The sequence below is a fragment of the Tasmannia lanceolata genome, unplaced genomic scaffold, assembly GCF_043159265.1.
Source record: "Tasmannia lanceolata isolate RefF3 unplaced genomic scaffold, GAP_Taslan_0.1 ptg000025l, whole genome shotgun sequence".
In the NCBI taxonomy this organism is placed as follows: Eukaryota; Viridiplantae; Streptophyta; class Magnoliopsida; order Canellales; family Winteraceae; genus Tasmannia; species Tasmannia lanceolata.
In genome coordinates, this window is record NW_027518702.1 from 4823878 (window position 1) to 4843747 (window position 19870).

The following is a 19870-nucleotide window of genomic DNA, read 5'->3' on the forward strand; positions in this document are numbered from 1 at the left end:
TCCAGGTCAACTGAATATCTTATGGGGACCAATGTTATAAAATTCGTTTCGTTTCGTCCGAAATGGACGAAACGTTTCGTTTTCGTTTCGAAAATGGAACAAAATCCTCAAAATTTCGTTTCATCCGAAATTTCGGTCAATTTTGATAATTTCATCCGAAATTTAAATTTCGTCCGAAATAGCCTATAACGGCTAGTTTGACTGTTTTCGCAGAAATTATCTCAATGCCCCTGTAACGGTTCTTTTAGATTTTTTACCATTTTAGCCTTAAAATGTGACCGTTTGTAGCTGTTGGGAAGGGTATTTTAGTCATTTTTACTTGCACAAACAATAAAAAACTCTATAAATAGCCTTTCCCCTACCTTCTTCTCCTCCACCTTCACACAAGTGATTCTCCTTCTCTTTTCTACTTTCACTTACACTATCTATTCTATTAAATTTCCTAAAAGTCTACACTCTTCTTCAACTCAATCCAAGTCCATTTTGGAGCAAAGGGAAGACCTACCTTCAACTTACAACTACAAGAACTATTTGCAAAAGCTTGCAAATTACAAGTTACACTACAAATTTCAAGTGAAGGCTACAAGTTACACTACAAATTTCAAGTGAGTAAAGGCTAATATTATCTTATTCTCTTCAACTCAAGTTCAATCTCAAGGTTCTCTTTATTTCTTTCCATTTTCTTTCTTTTATTTCTTACTTCATTTGTCCCCTTCTACTTCATCTTTTTTGTAATTTGTTTCCATTTCCTTTCTTCTAATTCATTTTCCCCCTTCTTCTACTTCATTTCAGAATGAGTGGGTCGGGACCTTCTGCAGGAGCATCCTCTATTGGTTCAGCACCCGCTAAATCAGATGACCCTGCATGGGCTTAAGATACATTGGTTCCAGGTCAAAAAAAATAAAGTAACGTGCATATTCTGTGGCAAAATCATATCGGGTGGAGGTATAACCCACTTGAAAGAACATTTAGCGATTGTTCCTGGTGAGGTAGTATCATGCAAAAAAGTGACTGAAGATGTAAAATATCGAATGAAGCAACTTTTAGATGCAAAGAGAAAAGAAAGGGCTAGGACGAGCGTATCCAAAGCAGAGGTTGGAGGTTTTAATGGCACACCAGACGAAGAAGAAGAGCAGGATGATGAAGAAGACATTGGCACACCATTGCCTCAGCGAAGGGGTAAGGAAGTTCTTGTAGAACCGAGTAGAACAAAAAGGAAGAAGAATGGAATCACAGGAGGGATTAGGAATTTCTTTGCACCACGAACAACCCCGGGAGCCCAGCCAAGAATTAAAAGTACTTTGGCTAGCAAAGAAACAGTGGATAGACCAGACATGGCGGTTGGCATGCTTTGCTATGATGCCAATCTCCCTTTCAACATTGCCAATTCACCTTTCTGGCAACCTATGTTTGATGCTATGAATGCCGTGAGTTCGGGTTATAAGGCACCTACTTATCATGCTTTAAGGGGTTCCATTTTGAAGAATATAGTGGATGAGGTAAACAACTACTTGGAGGAGATTAAGATGTCATGGAGATACACTGGCTGTAGCATTATGGCCGATGGATGGACAGACACCAAATAACGTTCCCTAATCAACTTTTTGGTGTACTGCCCTAAAGGAGTCATGTTCCTCAAATCCGTTGATGCATATGGCATAGTGAAGAATGCCGATGAATTATTCAATATCTTTGAAAAGATTGTCGCAGAGGTGAATCCGGAATATGTGGTGCAGTTTGTAACTGACAGTGAGCCAAGTTATAAAGCTGCTGAGAAAAGACTAGAAGCCGCATATGGTACATTCTTCTGGACTCTGTGCACAACCCATTGCTTATATCTCATCTTGGAGCATCTGTGCAAACTGAGTGTATTTCCTCACATAGCAAGCACAATTGAGAAGGCTCGGACGATTACAAAGTTCACCTACAACCACGGAGGCTTGTTGAATTTGATGAGGAAGAAGTTCACAGGTGGGAAGGAGTTGTGCCGTCCTGCTTCGACCATATTTGCTACAAATTTCATTAGCATACAAAGTCTGGTGTTGAATCGAAAAGCACTTCAGCAGATGTTCGTGTATGACGAGTATATTACTAGTAGGTTTGTCCAACACCCACTGAATGAAGGGGTAGTTAGTACTGTGTTGGACAAATCTTTTTGGGACCAATGCAAATACATTCTAAACATCAGCGAGCCTTTAGTGAGAGTGCTACGTTTGGTAGATCGGCAGGACAAACCGGCGATGGGTTACCTATATGAGGCCATGGATAGGGCAAAAGAGAACATCAAGGAGATGTTGAAGAAAAAATCAGATTACATGCCCATCTGGAGGATCATCGACCAAAGATGGGATAGGCAACTCCACAGTCCCCTCCATGCAGCAGGATATTTTCTTAACCCTGCTCTTTTTCACTCCTACCTTCTCTAGGCACAGTGAAGTAACCAGAGGCTTGTTGGCATGCATCACTCGATTGGTACCTAATGAAGGTACACAAGACCTCATCACTAATCAAATTGAGGATTATCGAGAGGCTAAGGGTATATTTGGAATGAAGCTTGCAATCCGCAACCGAACGAAGTTGGGACCAGGTATATTTGAGTTGTTTGTTTAATTAAGTATAATTCATTTTAACTTTCAGTTTCTCAGCAAATAATGCTTTACTGTTTGTTACTTTACAGTTGCATGGTGGAATCAATTCGGAGGTGACGTGGAAGAATTATAGAGCTTTGCGATCAGAATCCTCCGTCAGACTTGCAGTGCGACTAGGTTTGAAAGGAACCGGAGCACGTTCGAACACATTTACTCCGCAAAAAGAAATAGGTTGGAGCACCAGAGATTGGATGACTTGGTGTTTGTCCATTACAACCTTAAGTTTCGGCAAAGGTATACAACGTAATATAATATTTTCAACTCTCACCTCATCACTTTAAGCTTTTAAGTTTAACCTTTGACATTAAACTTAATGTTTTCCTTTTCAGGGACTTGTTGAGGAAATCATCTACCACTAGTGACCCTTTGAGCATAGACCATCTGGATGTCATGATGGATTGGGTTGCGGAAGAAGAAGATGTCATCTTCACGCCGGAAGACATTGGCTGGGAAAATCTTGAAGCACCTACTACTGTGGTTGGGGCCGAGGACGACGACGACGACTTTGTCATACCTCTTGAAGAAGATGTCCCTACTAGTGGTCCAGGTGGTGGTGATGGCGGCGACAACGACAACGACGGCGACATTGAGTATGATCATCCGGGTTATGATGACTGAGAGTTGTTGCTCTTAGCTATTGTCTATGTTTCACTTTCATATATCTCTTTTTTTTATATTCTTCTATGTATCAGACTATCATTGGACTTGTGCAAGACTTTAAGTGTTTAAGTAATGAATATGCCTTTTGGGATACATATTTTGGACTATTTCTTAGTTTTTTATCCTTTTCTATTGATTTTTGATTTTTTGGGATTTTTCTCATATTTTTTAATATTTTTTTTGTGTGACCGAAAAGTTTCGACCGAAATCCCACCGAAATTCGTTTCGGTGGCCAAAACGAAATGGTCACCGAAACGAAATTTACAACTATGATGGAGACACAAGGGCCACTATTTGGTCCACCAAAGATCTTGATTTCTGCCCGTTGAGCCTTCCAAAATAAGATATTCTTAGTTTCTCTACAAATTGGAGCATATGTTCACCCAAGACAATACGGAGGAGACGTTCAAGAACTTGATACATTCAGAACCCTTTGAGGGACTCCATTTTCTCATCTTCAAGCTACTATGCACATCATCTAAGAATCTTTGAAGACAACTTGAATAATCATAATCTCTCAAGTGCCATTGATCTTCCATATTAACCGAGAGGTTGGTATAGGCTTACACTTGAGTATCTTTGTTCGTTCATGTGCCTTTGAAGAGGCGGATAATTCATTGTATCATTCCTTGATTGTATTGGTGAGAGGGACACCGGGTCAACCCTTGGAGATAAAGGATGCATGGAGAACAGTGTGTAAATGATGTAATCTACGCCTATAAAGAGATTGAAGTCGATGACTTGTAGAGGTTTGATCTCTACCTACAAAGAGGTCGGAAGGATAGTCAAGACTCAAGGTGGGGATTCCTTGACAGAGTGGATGTAGGCCTGGGTTTAGGTCGAACCACTATAAATCATGTGTGTGCAATCTCTCTCCATTTCTTCTCATCTACTTATTCTTGGTGCTCTGTAATATTTACTCTGATTTATTTATCGCTTTGACTTGATAGATAAAATAATTACTACGCTTCTAAAAGACTCTCTTGGGTTGCACCTGGGAACACAATTGCTCGGAATAAGGCTTTCTTCCTTTACAAAAACATGATGTGTTTTTATGAAGGCTGAAATAGAAACCATTTGTTGTAGGTTTTTGCAACATGCACAAAATATTGATGAAATATTCATCCATGGTGCTTTATTTCTGTACATGTTGAGCAATTCAGGGTTTCTCCAGAGTGGGAAGAGAGTGCAAGAAGTGATGCAGGAAGCAAAGAAAGAAGCGAGGGGTTTAGAAAAGAGAAATTGTGAGAAGAGAAAAGTATTAAAGAAAATAAAGAGAATGCACGAGGAAGCATCATTGAAAGTCAACATGAACCATGTAGTAAGCTACATTAGAAGTGAACAAGAAATACATAGAAAGAACATGACTACGATAAGTTAGGTAGGAAGGGTTAATATTAGTAAGGATTACAAGTAGAAAAATATGACTTTGCAACTAATTAGAATTACAAGTTTTAGGAAGTTACAATGTCACATGTTTTATATATATATATATATATATATATATATATATATATATATATAATTCTAAGTTGTTGAAAAAAGATACACATAATTTTCATTTTTTTTGAAAATAGTGGAATTTTATTAATATAAGGAAAGCACCCCCGTGACCGAGAATGTCGGGCTAGCAAGATGCAAAGCAAAGGAAACACAACAATAGTATCACGAAAACCAACTCAAGGAGGAAGGCAATCGAAAATCTCCAATGACTGCCTACGCACTCCACCACAAGCGAGATGATTTGCCTCTCCATCTGCCGACCGGCGTACATGCTGAAAATGAGCCGAAAGACCCTCCAATTGATCCAAAATTTTATCAACCATGTCGTCAAATTCCCCCGGTCTACTCTTACCCAGCCATCGAATCACATTCAGGGAGTCTCCCTCCACTGTGAGGTTATCAAAGGCTCTACTATACAAGATCCCCATGCCTTGCAAAATCACCATGACTTCAGTTTCGTTAGAGTCCTCCATGCCAATAGGACCAGAAAATGCCCATCTAGTTGGACCAGTGTCATCTCTCAAGATCCCCTCAATCTCAGGTAGGGCAGGGATTAGGGGTGGCAACGGGGCGGGTCGGGGCCGGATGTTGGGGTCCCCTTCCCCTTCCCCTCTGCGGGGAATTTTCCCCCTCCCCTTCCCCTTCCCCTCTGCGGGGATGGTGGGGAATCCCCCTCCCCTCCCCGCGGGGAATATCTAATCCCCTTCCCCTTCCCCTCCCCGCATCCTTCGGGGACAAAATCCCTGCCCCGCCCCCTCTTTGGAACCCAATCAAACCAGCAAACAGAGCTTCTTTCTTCTACGTCCATTACAGACAATATTGTGATGAATGCTATGATTCTATTCATGTGATCAACAAACAGATGGACAAAATCAGAAATGCATGGATGAGACAACAAACATAAATAACAACAGGACCTCATCTTTCAGCAATTTTCTACATAAATTATGGAATGATAAATAGGAAATGAGCACCAGGATTACCTTCATTAACAGACAGCCAATGTGCAAAAAGTAACTATTTCAGTAGTCACAATGAACTTTAAAAGTCCATAAGTGGGCGCTCACACACGCAAAATAATGTTCATTAGTTCATTCTGTATAGCATGTTAACCCCCAGATGAGCATGAGAAATGAGAATGGAGAAGAGAACAAAATCAACAAATGACTTATTTCTTTAACTGCAATTCAGTCTAGTGCTGACATGAAACAAATTTCTAGTAGCTAAATTTTTCTTGTTGAAAATTAAAACCTGCAATCCAACCCTAAAATTTTGTTGGCACTACGATTTTTTGATAATTGCATACACTCAGCGTCTCAGGCTCTCAGCTTGTCTTTATTATTTCAACATCTGTGAAAAGGTTATTATAGTTCCCAAAATGCTCTCAGAAGCTAATTAAAAGGAAAAGACAAACTAAGTTTATGTTTGGGGGAATCTTGTAGCCGATCCACAGAGTTTCTAGTAGTTTTCCTTAAAAAAAACACTTAAAAATTTACAAAAAAATGGCATCGATTAGCGGGGCGTAGCGGGGCGGGTCGGGGTGGGGCGGGGCGGGTCGGGGACAACTCCATCCCCTTCCCCTTCCCCTCCCCGCACCGGGGAATTTTTATAATCCCCTTCCCCTTCCCCTTCCCCTTTCAAATCGGGGAATCCCCTCCCCAAACGAGGCGGGGCGGGGCGGATCCCCGCTTTTTCGGGTGAAATTGCCAGCCCTAGCAGGGATGTCCAAACTCCGTCAAAGTTCAACTTCAACCATTCCAGGTCAGGGGAACCATTTAAGGGCTATAACCTCCGCCCTTTCTTTGGAGGTGCAAATTTCCTTCCATCTGCGATTCAAGTCCTATCCAGATACATGATGAAGCATGGAAGGGCCTTTGACCAAAAGATGACTAGAGATGTGATACTATAGAAAGTAAAGCTGACACCCTTAACAGCATCCTTAAACAACCGAGCGTTTCATTCCGGAGAATCCAAATTGTAGCCAAACGCTTTAGCTTCCAAAGAAGCATTCTTTCCTTGGTCACGGAGCAAAGAACCAACAACCTACGAGGTCCGACAATTGGGATGGGAACACCCAAGATTTTTACAAACCTTTTCAAGATACGGGTCCACACCTCTCTGGAGCAAAACCGATATGGGAATACCCAAGATATTCCAAACATTTTCAGGATACGTGTCCACACCTCTCTGGAGTCGCTGCAGTGGATGAAGAGGTGGTCCACAGTCTCCCTAGAAGCCACACACAGCGCACTATAGTCGATGATGAGCATATGCTTGTGTCAAAGATGGTCAACCGTCTAGATCTTATCCAAGAAAGCTGTACAGGTAAAAGCACAGTCTCTACATAATTTTCATTTGAAACTTAAGATGAGTTTTCAAATTTTACATGCACTCCTTTTTTTAAATACAAGTCTTCAACATTATCAAATGGAGAAAATATTCTTTTACGAAGAAATACTAAATAGGAAGTGTTCTCTTAATTAAGAAGAAACGCATAGGAAGCCTATGAGAAGCACATTTCTCCTAAATTTGGGAAGCGAGAAAAACTTAGCTTTCGAAGCGAGTATATGAGGAAGCGAGCTTCCCATCCAACTAGGAAATCTCCAGTAACTAAGGGAAAGGCGTGCAGTTTCATACTCAATCTATAAAATTGGTGCTAGTGATGTCAGTAACTGGAGCAAATTATAGCATAACAGAGTAAGTTGTCAAGGTGAGGATGATGACACAAAATCTGGTATGCAAGTTAGAAAGTTTGGTGAAGATGTGCACTGATGAAAAGTGTTCAGGGCTTCACACTCACTGTGACTATCAAATCTGATATCTTTGAATTTTCGCTTCATGAATGTCCTATTTCTCTACATTTTCATCAATTCAGCTCAAGACATGTAGTTTCCTTTCTGATTTAGATGATTTGTACTTTTGATTGTAGTGATCTGTGCAAATCACAGCACAACACAAGTTCTTTGTCATAGTGAGGAAGATAACACAAAATCGTGTACAGGTAGCCATTTTGATTGACACAAAATGGTCTTTGAATTTTGGAATCATAAATAACACATGCATATGGTGCCTGGTTTTAGGAATTAAGTGGACGGATAGTAGAATAAATTATGATAATAATATTTTAAAGAGTATCAGAGCCTCCTCATCTCTGTAATTTACCATTTCTCAACCTATGGTGCATAAATTACCAAATCAAAGTATCTTCATCTCTGTAATTTTGACAGTGTAAATTGCCACGGAATGATCAAACCATTTGTCACATGGTTTCTGAACAAATATAGGCATAAATAGAGGTTTTACATATCTCACAATGAAGAATAGTAGCAAGTCAAGGCAGAATGGCAATTAGAGCACCTTTAGAATTGACACAAGGACCAATTATACCTGAAACCGGTTGAAAAGGGGAATGATTGAGGTTGAAAAAAATGGCCATCTTCACGGGCGGGATGTTCACGGGGAGGAGAATCTGTGTTCAAACTTTCCTGTAGAGCTCTGGCTAGTTGTTCATCCTCCTCCAAATGAGATCCATTATCTAAGAAAAACAGCGAATAAATTAATTAAGATCACAAATCATTTATAAAGATAATTAATTTTTATTAAAAAATATGAGAAAGTTTTATTAAATTGAGAGCAAGACAAAATAACTGGAATGGTACGCTAAGAAGTGATCAAAAGTGAGGAAGCTTACCTTTCAAAAAAAAGTGAGGAAGCTTATGTTAGGAATAGTCAATTGTCCTTCATTAAGGGTATTTCTGTCTTTTGCATTCTTGAGTATATAAGAAATTGTAAACGCTTAGTGTTAAGTTAATGCAATCGTGAAAATCTAGAATATCACTCCCCACATGATACGAATAACGAATTTTACCCTTCTTTCTTCATATATTTTATAATTATTGAAGTTTTACATGGAGAGCACAAGATCGAGAGTTACGGGACTAGATCAGATCCCCTTCAAAGAGGTACCTCTACCTCTTGCCTATTTTCTCTTTCTTCTTCCTCTTTTCCCATTCGGAAACCCTAGATCTTTTTTTTTAATCTTTCCAATAGTTCATGCTCGTCCAAAAATCTTTCAACCCTTCAATCTTTTCCTTCAGTTTTTCTTGCTTAAACTACCTATTTTTCACCTTTTTTTTTCAATTTCCAACCCTTTTTTCTCTCCCTTGGCCTTTCCCCTTCACCCATCTTTGTTTGGATGTTTTCCTTCTCCCACTAGTCAAAATTTCTCACCTTTTGCAAACTTGCACCTCCCTTAAGTTAGCGTGGGTTGGCACAACTTAAATGAGGGCTTTCATTCATAAAAGAGGGTTTACTTCTTCACTTATAAGTATGGTGAAGAACAAAGCCTTGACCTATTGAGCTTGAGACTCAACCCCAAAAGAAAGAAAAATAAGGGGTGCAAGACGAGGACTTCCTAGAAGGTCACCCATCCTAGTACTATTCTTGCCCAATCACACTTCACTTCAGAGTTCTGAAGGGATCCAGTGCATTTGTACGGGTGTGATCGCACCATTAGTAAGCGGTGCTACATGAGTAGTTCCCTACAAACCAACCTCTTTCTTCATATAGGTTTTTTCCTTTCTTTCCCCATCTTGCCTCTATGAGTTCCCTACACCCCAACCTCTTTCGCAAGCCAGGGTTTTCCCTTTTCTTTTACCATCTTCTCTCTTCCATACCTCTTCCTTTTTTGTTATGTATGCCTTTCAAATGGCCTCTCTTACATCTTTCACATCTTTGTATTCTCCAATTCACTTTTCCTTGCCTTCTTGGCTAGTAACTATCACACCCAATCCTGAAAATTTTTCCTACTCTAGAAATGGAAATTCTCCCTATTGCTTTTGCTCAAGGTTTTCTTGATCACCTCAAACGTATAATCATATCCCAAAATGAATAGGTGAGGAAGGGAGAAGGCAGACCAATAAAAAAGGGAGAAGACAATATAATTTCGGGGGAAGATAAACCTTACAATAGAAAGAAAATGGAGGATGATACTTGACATGCCAAGGATCAACTCAAAATTGATGGAAGAAATAAAACATGAAAAAATTTCTCACCATAATAAATGCAAGCATGGGCTAGCTACTCGAGTAAAAACTCAAGAGAAGTAGAGAACCATCATCCTTCAATGGCACAATAAAGTTGATAAGTGGGTAGAAGCTAAATGAGAGGAAATGAACACTATCTATAGGAATGACACATGGAAATTGTTGTCGGATCCAACACATGGAAATTGTTGTCGGATCCAACAAGTAAAAAAAAAAAAAAAATTTGAAAGGGCAGATAGATAATATTAATAAACGAGACCGAGGGAGTCCCGAGCGAAGTACAAGATAAAATAAAAGAAAAGAAAAAATAGAAAGAGTACAAGTAAAAAATTGTTGGATGCAAATGGACATTTAAATTGAAACAGAAGTGATTTGATATCGTTAAAAAAAATAGTGATTTGTGGTTTGACTTTGGATTGTTTAACCTATATCTAAGGATTTGAGGAACATTGAACGCTAGATCTGAATCTATTTTTAGAAATGCATACAAACCCTAGATAAACTAGATTTGGGTTCGTTTTGCATAGCCGAAAAAGTAAAGAACATATCTTTTCTAGTTCTGCATGATTATAATATCAGAGCAACAAAAACTAGTATAAGATATTATTCTACGAGAATTGGATTCCCTTTCCTATTGGTTCTGCATCATTGGCCATATTTTAATCGAATATATTGCCGTTTATCTCTGTCTCGCATTGGTTGTGAAGATCCATTACCTTGTTTTTTTAATAGTACGATCTATTATATTGTCCATGATTGTTCAATTCTTTGTTTCTTTTTCTTTTCTTTTTTTGAATAGTGATGATTTTTCAATTCTAAATCAAGTTTTCTACTTATGTTGGATTCCTAGTAGTTTTCTACTTATGTCGGATTTCTAATAGTTTAGTTGCATCAAGAAGCTTGATGGAATGATATACAGGTATAAGGGTCAATTTGTAGCCAATTCAAAAAAAAAACATGGTATGGATGAGGATAAAACATTAAGCACTATTGTTAAGGCCACCACAATGTGGTTTAGAAGAACATAATATAAGAGGAGCAAGTCACATATATCATACACACCTAATCAGGAATTGATGATATTATAATAATTGGGAGAGATAAGAGTCAGATTCAAAAGGTGAAGCATAGTTTAAAGGAGGACATGCCAAAAAGAACAGCAACCTTTGGCACATAATGGATCTTGAAGTGCTATTTCCCCGACCGAATCCACCCACATTAGGATTATGATCGGTCGAAGGGAAGGGATAAAGAATAACAAGAACAAAAAGATAGAATCAGAATTGAACAACCCAACCGTACAAAACTGATTATCACTTGATACTAATGCAGTAAATCAGGTATGCCAGTGTCTCTGTGACTCAATAGAGGAACACTTATATGGGTTAAAGGATGCCCTGAAGAAGATTGGGTAGGTGATACTGATACTAGGAGATCAATCATAGGATTATATATTATGGTAAATGGTTGCCTAGAATGTTGGAGTAATAAAAAACAACAAGTAGTTGCAAGTAGGGCTGGACATGGTTCGGGTAAAACCGAAGAACTGAACCGAACCGGCTGCTTCGATTCGGTTCGGTTCTGGTTCCCAAATCCTGGAACCGATGGATTTTGGTTCGGTTCTGGTTTTGAGGACGAGGAACCGAGAATCGAACCGAACCGAGAATTATTTCCATTATGTTATTACTTTCATATCATTTTACTAAATATTAACAAGAAAGGGGGGGTGTTGATATCATTCATGAGGCTATGAATTGGTTAATTCTTTAACAAAAGAAAGGGTTGCTAATATCATTATGAATACAGGTTCAAAAAACCAACACAACAGGTTCAAAAAACCTACACAACAGGTTAAAAAACGTACGATTTGAACTCCTTGCAAACCTAGAACCGAACCGAACCAAACCGAATGAAATCAGTTCTGGTTCGGCTCGGTTCCAGGTTTGCCTGGTTCGGTTCTGGTTCCAGTATTTGGGAACCGATGATTGGTGGTTCGGTTTTGGGTTTACCCCAAAACCGAACCGAACCGAACCATGTCCACCCCTAATTGCAAGCATGGTTTTAAATTTCCAACTATACTGGCACGAGACGACCAAAATGTTTCATTTTCCATTCCCGTCAAAACGATACCGATGCCGAGACGCATGTGGAAACCAAAATCGTAAGTGCATTAGTGGTGCACCATATCAATATCGTTATATAATTATATTTATATAAATTATATGAGATGTGGTGTATGCAATATATATAAATATTTATATGGATTGCATGTGAAATGTGATATATGTTATTTGCAAATGACATAGTATTAATTGACGATGGAGCAGTAACTGGAGTCAGAACTACGGATGGCACATCTAGTGAGTTTCCAATTACAATAGGACTGCACCAATGATTATCTTTTTACTCTAGTTATGGATGAACTTACAGAGGGTATCCGGGACGAGGTGTCTTGGTGGATGTTATTTGCAGATGACATAGTATCAATTGACAAAACCAAAGCAGGAGTTAAAGCTAAGTTAGAGTTATAGAGAACAACTTTGGAATCCAAAGGTTTTAGACTGAGCAGGACTAAGACAGAGTATAAGGAGTGCAACTTTAGTAATGTAAGGAGGCGGGGCGAGGATGTAGTAAATATGACTAGACAGGAGATACCTAAGAGGGATATCTTTCGCTATCTTGGTTCAATCCTACATAAGGAAGGAGAGATTGAAGAAGATGTTAACCACATAATACGAGCAGGTTGGTTGAAGTGGAAGCATGCTTCAGGAGTTCTGTGCAATCGCAAAATACCTACCAAGTTGAAGGGAAAGTTTTATAAGACAGTTATGAGGCCAGCCATGCTTTATGGCTCAGAATGTTGGGCCACCAAGAAGCAGCATGTGCAAGATGAGTGTAGCAGAGATGCAAATGCTTATATGGATGTGCGGCCACACAAGGTTAGATCGAATTAAAAATGAAGACATCCATAAAAAAGTGGGGGTGGCACCAATTGAGGAGAAAATGAGAGAGAGCACCACTTAAGATGGTTTGGGCACATCCAAAGTAGGCCTTTGGATGCTCCAGTTAGAAGAAGTGACTCGTACCAAGTTGATGGAGTAAAAAGAGGTAGGGGCATACCGAAAACAACTTGGGTAGGAACAGTGAGGAAAGACTTGAAGGCTAGGAATATAACAGAGAACATGACCTTGGATAGGATAGAATGGAAGAAAATGATCCATATAGAAGAACCCAACTGGAGCCAAGATTAGAGCCGGGTAGATTCCTTTCGCCTTCTTCATGAAATTTTTCTAAAGGATTCATTTAGCCGACCCCAACTAGTTTGGGACAATGGCTTTGTTGAGTTGAGTTGTACTATTATTATTTGTGTTTATATTGTAACTAGGCATGGTTGACTTGGATCACCCAAGGACAAGTTGCAAACCAAGTTTGAATTCAGAAATATGAGCTTAATGTCAAAAAAATACGAATAAGGACTTAAGACCCGCATAAAGGTAACCACTTAAAGTTGTACTAAGAAAGGCATTAAGTTTCTCATTAATTGGAAGCTCTGAAATTAATAATTAAAACGGAAGAAAGCACAAAGCACTTCCCAGATGGAAGATAGCATTGGAATAGTTAAGCTGGGCATTTTTTTTTTCACATTACAGACTCATAATTACATATAAAAGATAATAAAAGATAGATTGCTCACCAGAAACATTTTCCGGGATTTTCTCTTCTTCTGAAAGGGAAAGCATTGAAATAGTTAAGCCGGGTATTTTATAGCGTAAGAGGTCCATAATTATATATAAAATATACATTGCTCACCAGTAACATTTTCCTTTATTTGCTCTTCTGAAAGGGAAAGTGCAATAGCACGATCAATATCTTCACTCTCAAATCCATCCTACATTCAAGTTGCCCAGCAAAAATAAAATTAGTCGCAGCAGAGGAATGTAGCGAGAGAAAGTTATGGACAAAGGCTAAATAATTCCACCATCTAAACAAGCCTACAAAGAGAAACACTAGGCACAAAAAGAATAATCTAAAACCAAAAATTAGTGTAGGTAAAACAAAAATATTCCCCAACAGATTATAACTTCCGTAAAGTAAAGGCATCTAATCTGCACGATAAGTGCCGAATTGAAATGTAACTATAGTAGTCTTTTCCGCTAATGTAAGGGAACAGGAAAACATCATAAGACAAAACTTGCACTAGCATAATGAAAGAGAATTCTCACAAGCAGCAGTGTTGCAATTTACCAATGAATTAGAAGGCTCAGTCCAATCTCTATCATCTGCATATGTCCCATTATATCGACCTTCCGAAATTTTGTGGCTGGAACCCTTAAAAATTTTGTTCAGCCAACCCATAACACGAGATGTTATTTGACCATGCTCTGAAAATTTTTTGTCTGCATAGATAATAAATATTTTAGCGAGGGAAACATGGAAAAGTGAAACAGAGGAATAAACTGTAGAATGATACTATTCAAATAAAATGTAGAATAATATCCTCAGTTGAAAATAAACATTCTTTTTGGAAGGGATAATAATATCCTCAGTTGAAAATAAACATTCTTTTTGGAAGGGATAATAATATCCTCAGTTGAAAATAAACATTCTTTTTGGAAGGGATAATCGCAATGATGACTCACTATATCCAGTTTCAAGGTGTTTTTTTTTTTTTTTCGGACAGTGATTAGAGAGAACCATAGGGCAATCAAGAATGAAAAATTCACAAACAATTACAGACAGGATTCAAATAAGCACTTAAATTGGGAGAGGCAAGTGACTATCTAACAACATATTGGAAGGTTGCCTTCTGAAATGGGACTCCATTTTGGAAGAGTGGGTGGTGTGTGAACATGGCATTAGTGTAAGAATAAGACAGCTTAAAAGGGCAAGGTAAGGATAGTTGCAACAAGCTTTCTATACATGACTCACTATATTATGAATTTATTTGGGACCGGCACGCGTTTCTCAAGCATTAAAAAAAGATTGATCCAAAAAGTCAAACAACAATATGGTCACTCGTTAGAGAAAAACAAGATTCCACTACTACAGAAACCACAGATAGATCGCATCTTCCACCGATCACTAAACTCTGAACAAATTCTTTTACCGTCAATCCAAACATAGAAAATTATTGCAGCTTATACACGATAAAAATACTCACCTGAAAGTAACTCGTAATGCCCAACTTTAAAAAAAAATATTAAATAAAACGAAGAATGACTATTTAAACATGCAGCTGATAACCAAAGCAAAAAAATCTCATACATAAACACCGGAAAATCAGAAGAAAAGAAACAGTAAGGTGAACTCCATTCAAAGAAAAAAACCAGAAAATCAACAATAAGGTGAACTCCATAGAAAGAAATTCGGGTAGGTACATTATGTTTACTTGATCCAGTTAGTAAGGGAGGGACATGAGAGAAGTTTGATAATTGACTTCTTCGGGATGCCGCATATCATGCGGGATGATACATGATCAAAGATAATTCAATCATTGGACAGTCTAAGGAATATCTACCAAGTCCATTTCCAAGATGATGTCCTATAAGTCGCCTGCTTCCTACTGAATATCTACAAAAAAGAAAAGATGTAGCAGGCAATAACATCCATAGTCCACGTATTAGTAATCATTGTGCCTTAAAACTATTATGTAACTGGGAGAAATGATATCACAGTAAAAAAAAAATCAGTTTATAACAAACAGGAGGCTCCCGCAGTAAAAAAAATAGTCCATCCAAGGCAGCATTGCCGGCCAAGCAATTTATTCATCATAACTTCATTGTTAGACTATTCCAACATGTAACTTGCCAAAAAATAATGAATCTCACTCATATAATTCATACATCTCAAAAAAGAACACGGGCAGTTAAAGGTGTAGAGTCCTTAAAACTTTGAGTGGCATGTGTGAGGGGCATAGGTGAAATAGAGGCCGAAAAAAACCAATCAAAAGAAATCAAAAGGAAATTGATGACTAACATGTCGTCAAAAGTCTTCAATGATCTTGAACCACCTGTGTATGCTATGGCTACAATACCAGTTTGTAGTATTAAAAAAAACAAAGAATGAGGAGCACAAATGCTCATTCCAACAATACCAAGCAACATGGTTAAGGCCCTTGGTTTATTCTAGTGTCAAATGTAGAGAAATCATCATCTTAGACAATTCAGATGGATTACTTATTGTAAGGCACTTACAGGGTCTCCTATTTCATGTATAGAAATCGTTTTGATTCATAAGCCAATGTATAAAAAAGGAGACCATTTTCACATTGAGAATCCAATTGCTTTCTTCTCAAGTAAGCATGTGCAAAATCAATTATCCATTGTGTTAGAAGAAAAGAACATACAAGATATAAAATTCGATGCAACAAGAAGAACATGGAAGAAAAGAAATTAAATTGGTTGTACACCTTATGGGCAGAGAATTTTCAAACAATAGAACAAACAATTAGAATGATTTTCTAATCACAGATAAAAAGAGTATCTAAAATCTAAATCCAATCCAAACAGTGGGTCTGACTCATATCAATAAGCAAGGCAAAACAAGGAAACAGAGACCAACAAAACACCCACCCAACATACAGAAATGCACAAGATGGTTAGGTTACAGAATTCCAATAGAATATCAGTACCATGAGATGGCTTTCAACCCCTAATATAGACATAAGAAACAAGTGACAAAAAAGAGAGAAAGATTCCTCCAGCTCTACATGTTCATTAATTTACATGAATTGGCAAATCCAATACTCAATAAAGAGAGACTGTATTGAATTGAATTAAATCAACAGTCTTTAACTCACCTCAAAGGTATAACATGTCTGCGAAATTGGCCTTATGAACAGAGACCCAGATCGAATAAAGGTTCCAATTTGCGAAATCGTTGTCACCAGAAACAATCACAGATAGGGATAATATTCCTAAGCAAACTTTTCATTGCTCTCAATCTGAGGAAGAATCTAAAAAAGCAGAAAAGTTCAGAAATTTCAAGATCCTTTTTTTCTGTTATGTGCAGCAAAGGATCATTCCAGGAAAAACAATCTCAAAAGGGAAAAACTTAAAAAAGGAGACCCTGATTTACAAACCCTAATTTACTTCATTATTACGCCAATCCAGGTCAAAAGGAAGAAAACCCACATCATAAAATAATCCCAAAAAGGAATGGAGCAACCTTATGGGTATTGAACAGATTCTCATGGCTTTTGGGTCTTTTTTGCATGTGGGTCCTCTGCCTTTTCACCACAGAAGCCCAAAACCCTCTTTTGTTTTTAAATGAATGGTGGTTTTAAGCATCCATCTATCATAAGGTTCATGAACTTTGTTTTTGGACAGTAAAAAAAAAAAAAGAACATGAAAGAAGTAAAAAAAAAAGCTTATTTTTTGAACATACAGAAGGCAAAATCTACCTTGAATCAGCCAAGAACAAGTGGAAAATAATGAAAGAACAACTGTTCGGTAAGATACCCAACCCACCTACCATAAAGAAAAAAAGGTAGGAGGAGGGCCAGATAAAATTTCATGAACAAAATCATCTCTCTCTCTCTCTCTCTAAGGACCGAATTGGGTAAAGGAACTTACTGTTATGGCTAATCCTGGAAAAAAATTCAATGAAAGTTAAATTATTCCAACGAACTCATCAAGATTTTCTTGATTTGGGTATTTAGATCTAGTTGGAAAATTATATATTTCCTTCCCCCTTTCCTCCCAGGGCCACCCCCTTGTAGTGTGAAAACAGCAGTCATACAATCATACAATTCCTTTCCCCAGGGAATAAAATTACCGGCAGTAAAAACAATTACTCATACAATCATACATACATTAGAGGGGGTGGCCAGGGAATAAAAGGGGGTGAATAATATCACTTTGAATAATATCACTCCCCTTTTATTTTTATTTTTGGGTGGAAATAATCAAGGATGCATTGAAATATTTATAGGGAAATGATATGAGCACAACCATGTTTTGATAATTGCACTAGTTTATCTTGTCTTTTATTATTTAAAGAGTTGACATTAGGTTATTACGGTTGGGATTGAACCTCTAGCTCAAAGGTCAAGGCTTTGGTCTTCGACCTTGAGCTCTGAGGTTCGATCTCAACTTACCTACCGAAAAAATAAAAAATAAAAAATAAAAAAAGGGTTGTTATAGTCCCCAAGAAAGCTCTCACAAGCATTTAAAAAGAAAAGACAAGTTGAGTTAGTGTATTATTAAAACATGGTAGTGGCAATAACTGTTAGTGGTGAAACTGGGGTCATTTTTTCTGGAATTCGGGTTGAGCTTTTACCGTAGAATTGGGTTTGGATTAAAGTTGATTTCGATTCGTGTTTTTTTAGCAAAAGCTCAACTCAGCCCAAGTTGCGCCCCTACTAACTGTAGCCTAAGTGTAAATCTGGAAGTAGCCCTGGAATTTCAGCCAGTAAAAGGAAGTATATTGTGGTAAGTACCATTTGCCCTCTATGAGATTTTTCATTATTGGATAGCTCTCAATGCCATAAAAATGGTACAATGTTAGGACCTCTTCTGTGTGGGGAAAGAAATCCTTGAAAAAGTTGTTCCCTGGACTGGCTATTCTACTTGGATAATTTTATCTTAAAATGAGGAATGCTAGACTCACAGGAGCCCTTGCAAAAAATCAGGGAAAGGGCGTCCTCATTGGTCAAAATCAATTTAGGATGAGAAAATCACAGTCATAACTACCATAAAGGAGTTTTGACTAATGAGGGCGGCTTTCCCTGAATTTTTGTGAGGGCTTCTGTGAGTCTAGCATTCCTCTCCTTAAATTATCTCGGCTGCTATTACTTTTCTTCTAGTAATATTTTATAGAAGAACAAAGGTCGATATGAACAGAGGATAACAAGAATATACTCAACTCAACTCAACTAAGCCTTTATCCCAAACTAATTGGGGTCGGCTAATGAATCCTTAAGAAAATTTTCTTAAAGAAGGATAACAAGCATATCTAAGGATATAATAAATCCCCGCTTGCTATCACCATATAGAACAGCCCACAAGATTTTTCTTTTTTTTTTGTGTCTCGCCGCTTTTAGATTGGCTTTCCAAATACGCCTCTATTTTCCACCGTTCTTTTGAAGGACATGTAGATGGTTAGGATAATGAGACAAGCACCGCCCTCGTGCGTGTTGCTTTTCACATATTCCTTGCCCCACCTCCACCCCCACACTAGATACTCATTGTATTCTTCCTTTTCACATGGAACATTAGTTTGAATCTTTTAATTTTTTTGCTTCAGTAAAACTTTGGTAAAGGGAAATTTATGTATCAGGGCGCGTTTGGTTCTAGGTTTTTTACTTTCTTGGAAAAAATATCTTCTGAAAAATGCAAAATCCAAGGTTTGGTAAACCACGGACCCACAAACTTGAGATCAATAGCTTGAACAAGATGTATGGGCTTATGAATTGATTCACTTTGATGGCCATGGTTCGCAGTTCTGTTAAATTCTCAGCTGGATTGCTGCCAATCACCAATTCTTTTGTTGGAGGAATCCTCCTAGAAATGCCAAAGGAGAAATGAGATGTGATGGGCGGGGGTGGGGATTCCCCAACTTCGTCTTAAGCCCTAGTTTGGATCATAGGAAGAAAAAAATTGTTGAAAATATTTTTCCTTTTTTTTTTGTTTCCATGATGTTGGGGCCTGAGTCGAACTCACCCTTAAAAGCTAGCCGGTAAGTAGAGGGATATTTGCTTTTGCTTGGAACACCCAACAATCTCTCCCTCCATGCCGAAGCAACGTGGGAACTACGAGATCCTACCCGAAGGATTTTCTCCATCCTCGAGTGTACACTGGCCTAGGTTACCAGGCCGGCCTATGATACAAGTTGTTGGGACCCTGGTAGTATTCACCCATAAAATCTAGCCAGTGCCCAAGTCCTTATAATTCATAAGCCCTTCCACATACATTCACTTTTCCGATATGGGATATTTGCTTTCTCGTGGAACCCCAACACATGATTTAGAAAGAAATGAAATGATTATGGCTTATTTACACAGATATCATTATA

General features: G+C 38.2%; 1 protein-coding gene and 1 pseudogene across 6 annotated transcripts in view; both read right to left on the bottom strand.

Moving 5' to 3' along the window:
- Nucleotides 1–17382, bottom strand: part of LOC143858106 (protein DA1-related 1-like) — a 34903-nt gene extending 17521 nt beyond the window's left edge. The window contains exons 1-6 of one of the 6 annotated variants that reach the window (XM_077368728.1): nt 17259–17382; nt 16656–16811; nt 14102–14253; nt 13667–13745; nt 13551–13580; nt 8199–8346 (exon numbers count right to left, since the gene is read on the bottom strand). In XM_077368728.1, the coding sequence (XP_077224843.1) occupies nt 8199–8346; nt 13551–13580; nt 13667–13745; nt 14102–14212 (368 nt within the window). In that variant the 5' untranslated portion in view covers nt 14213–14253; nt 16656–16811; nt 17259–17382. The other 5 variants (XM_077368727.1, XM_077368726.1, XM_077368725.1 and 2 more) reach the window with 5 other exon arrangements.
- On the bottom strand, nt 9205–9323 carry LOC143858354 (5S ribosomal RNA; annotated as a pseudogene).
- Nucleotides 17383–19870: the final 2488 nt, after the last annotated feature.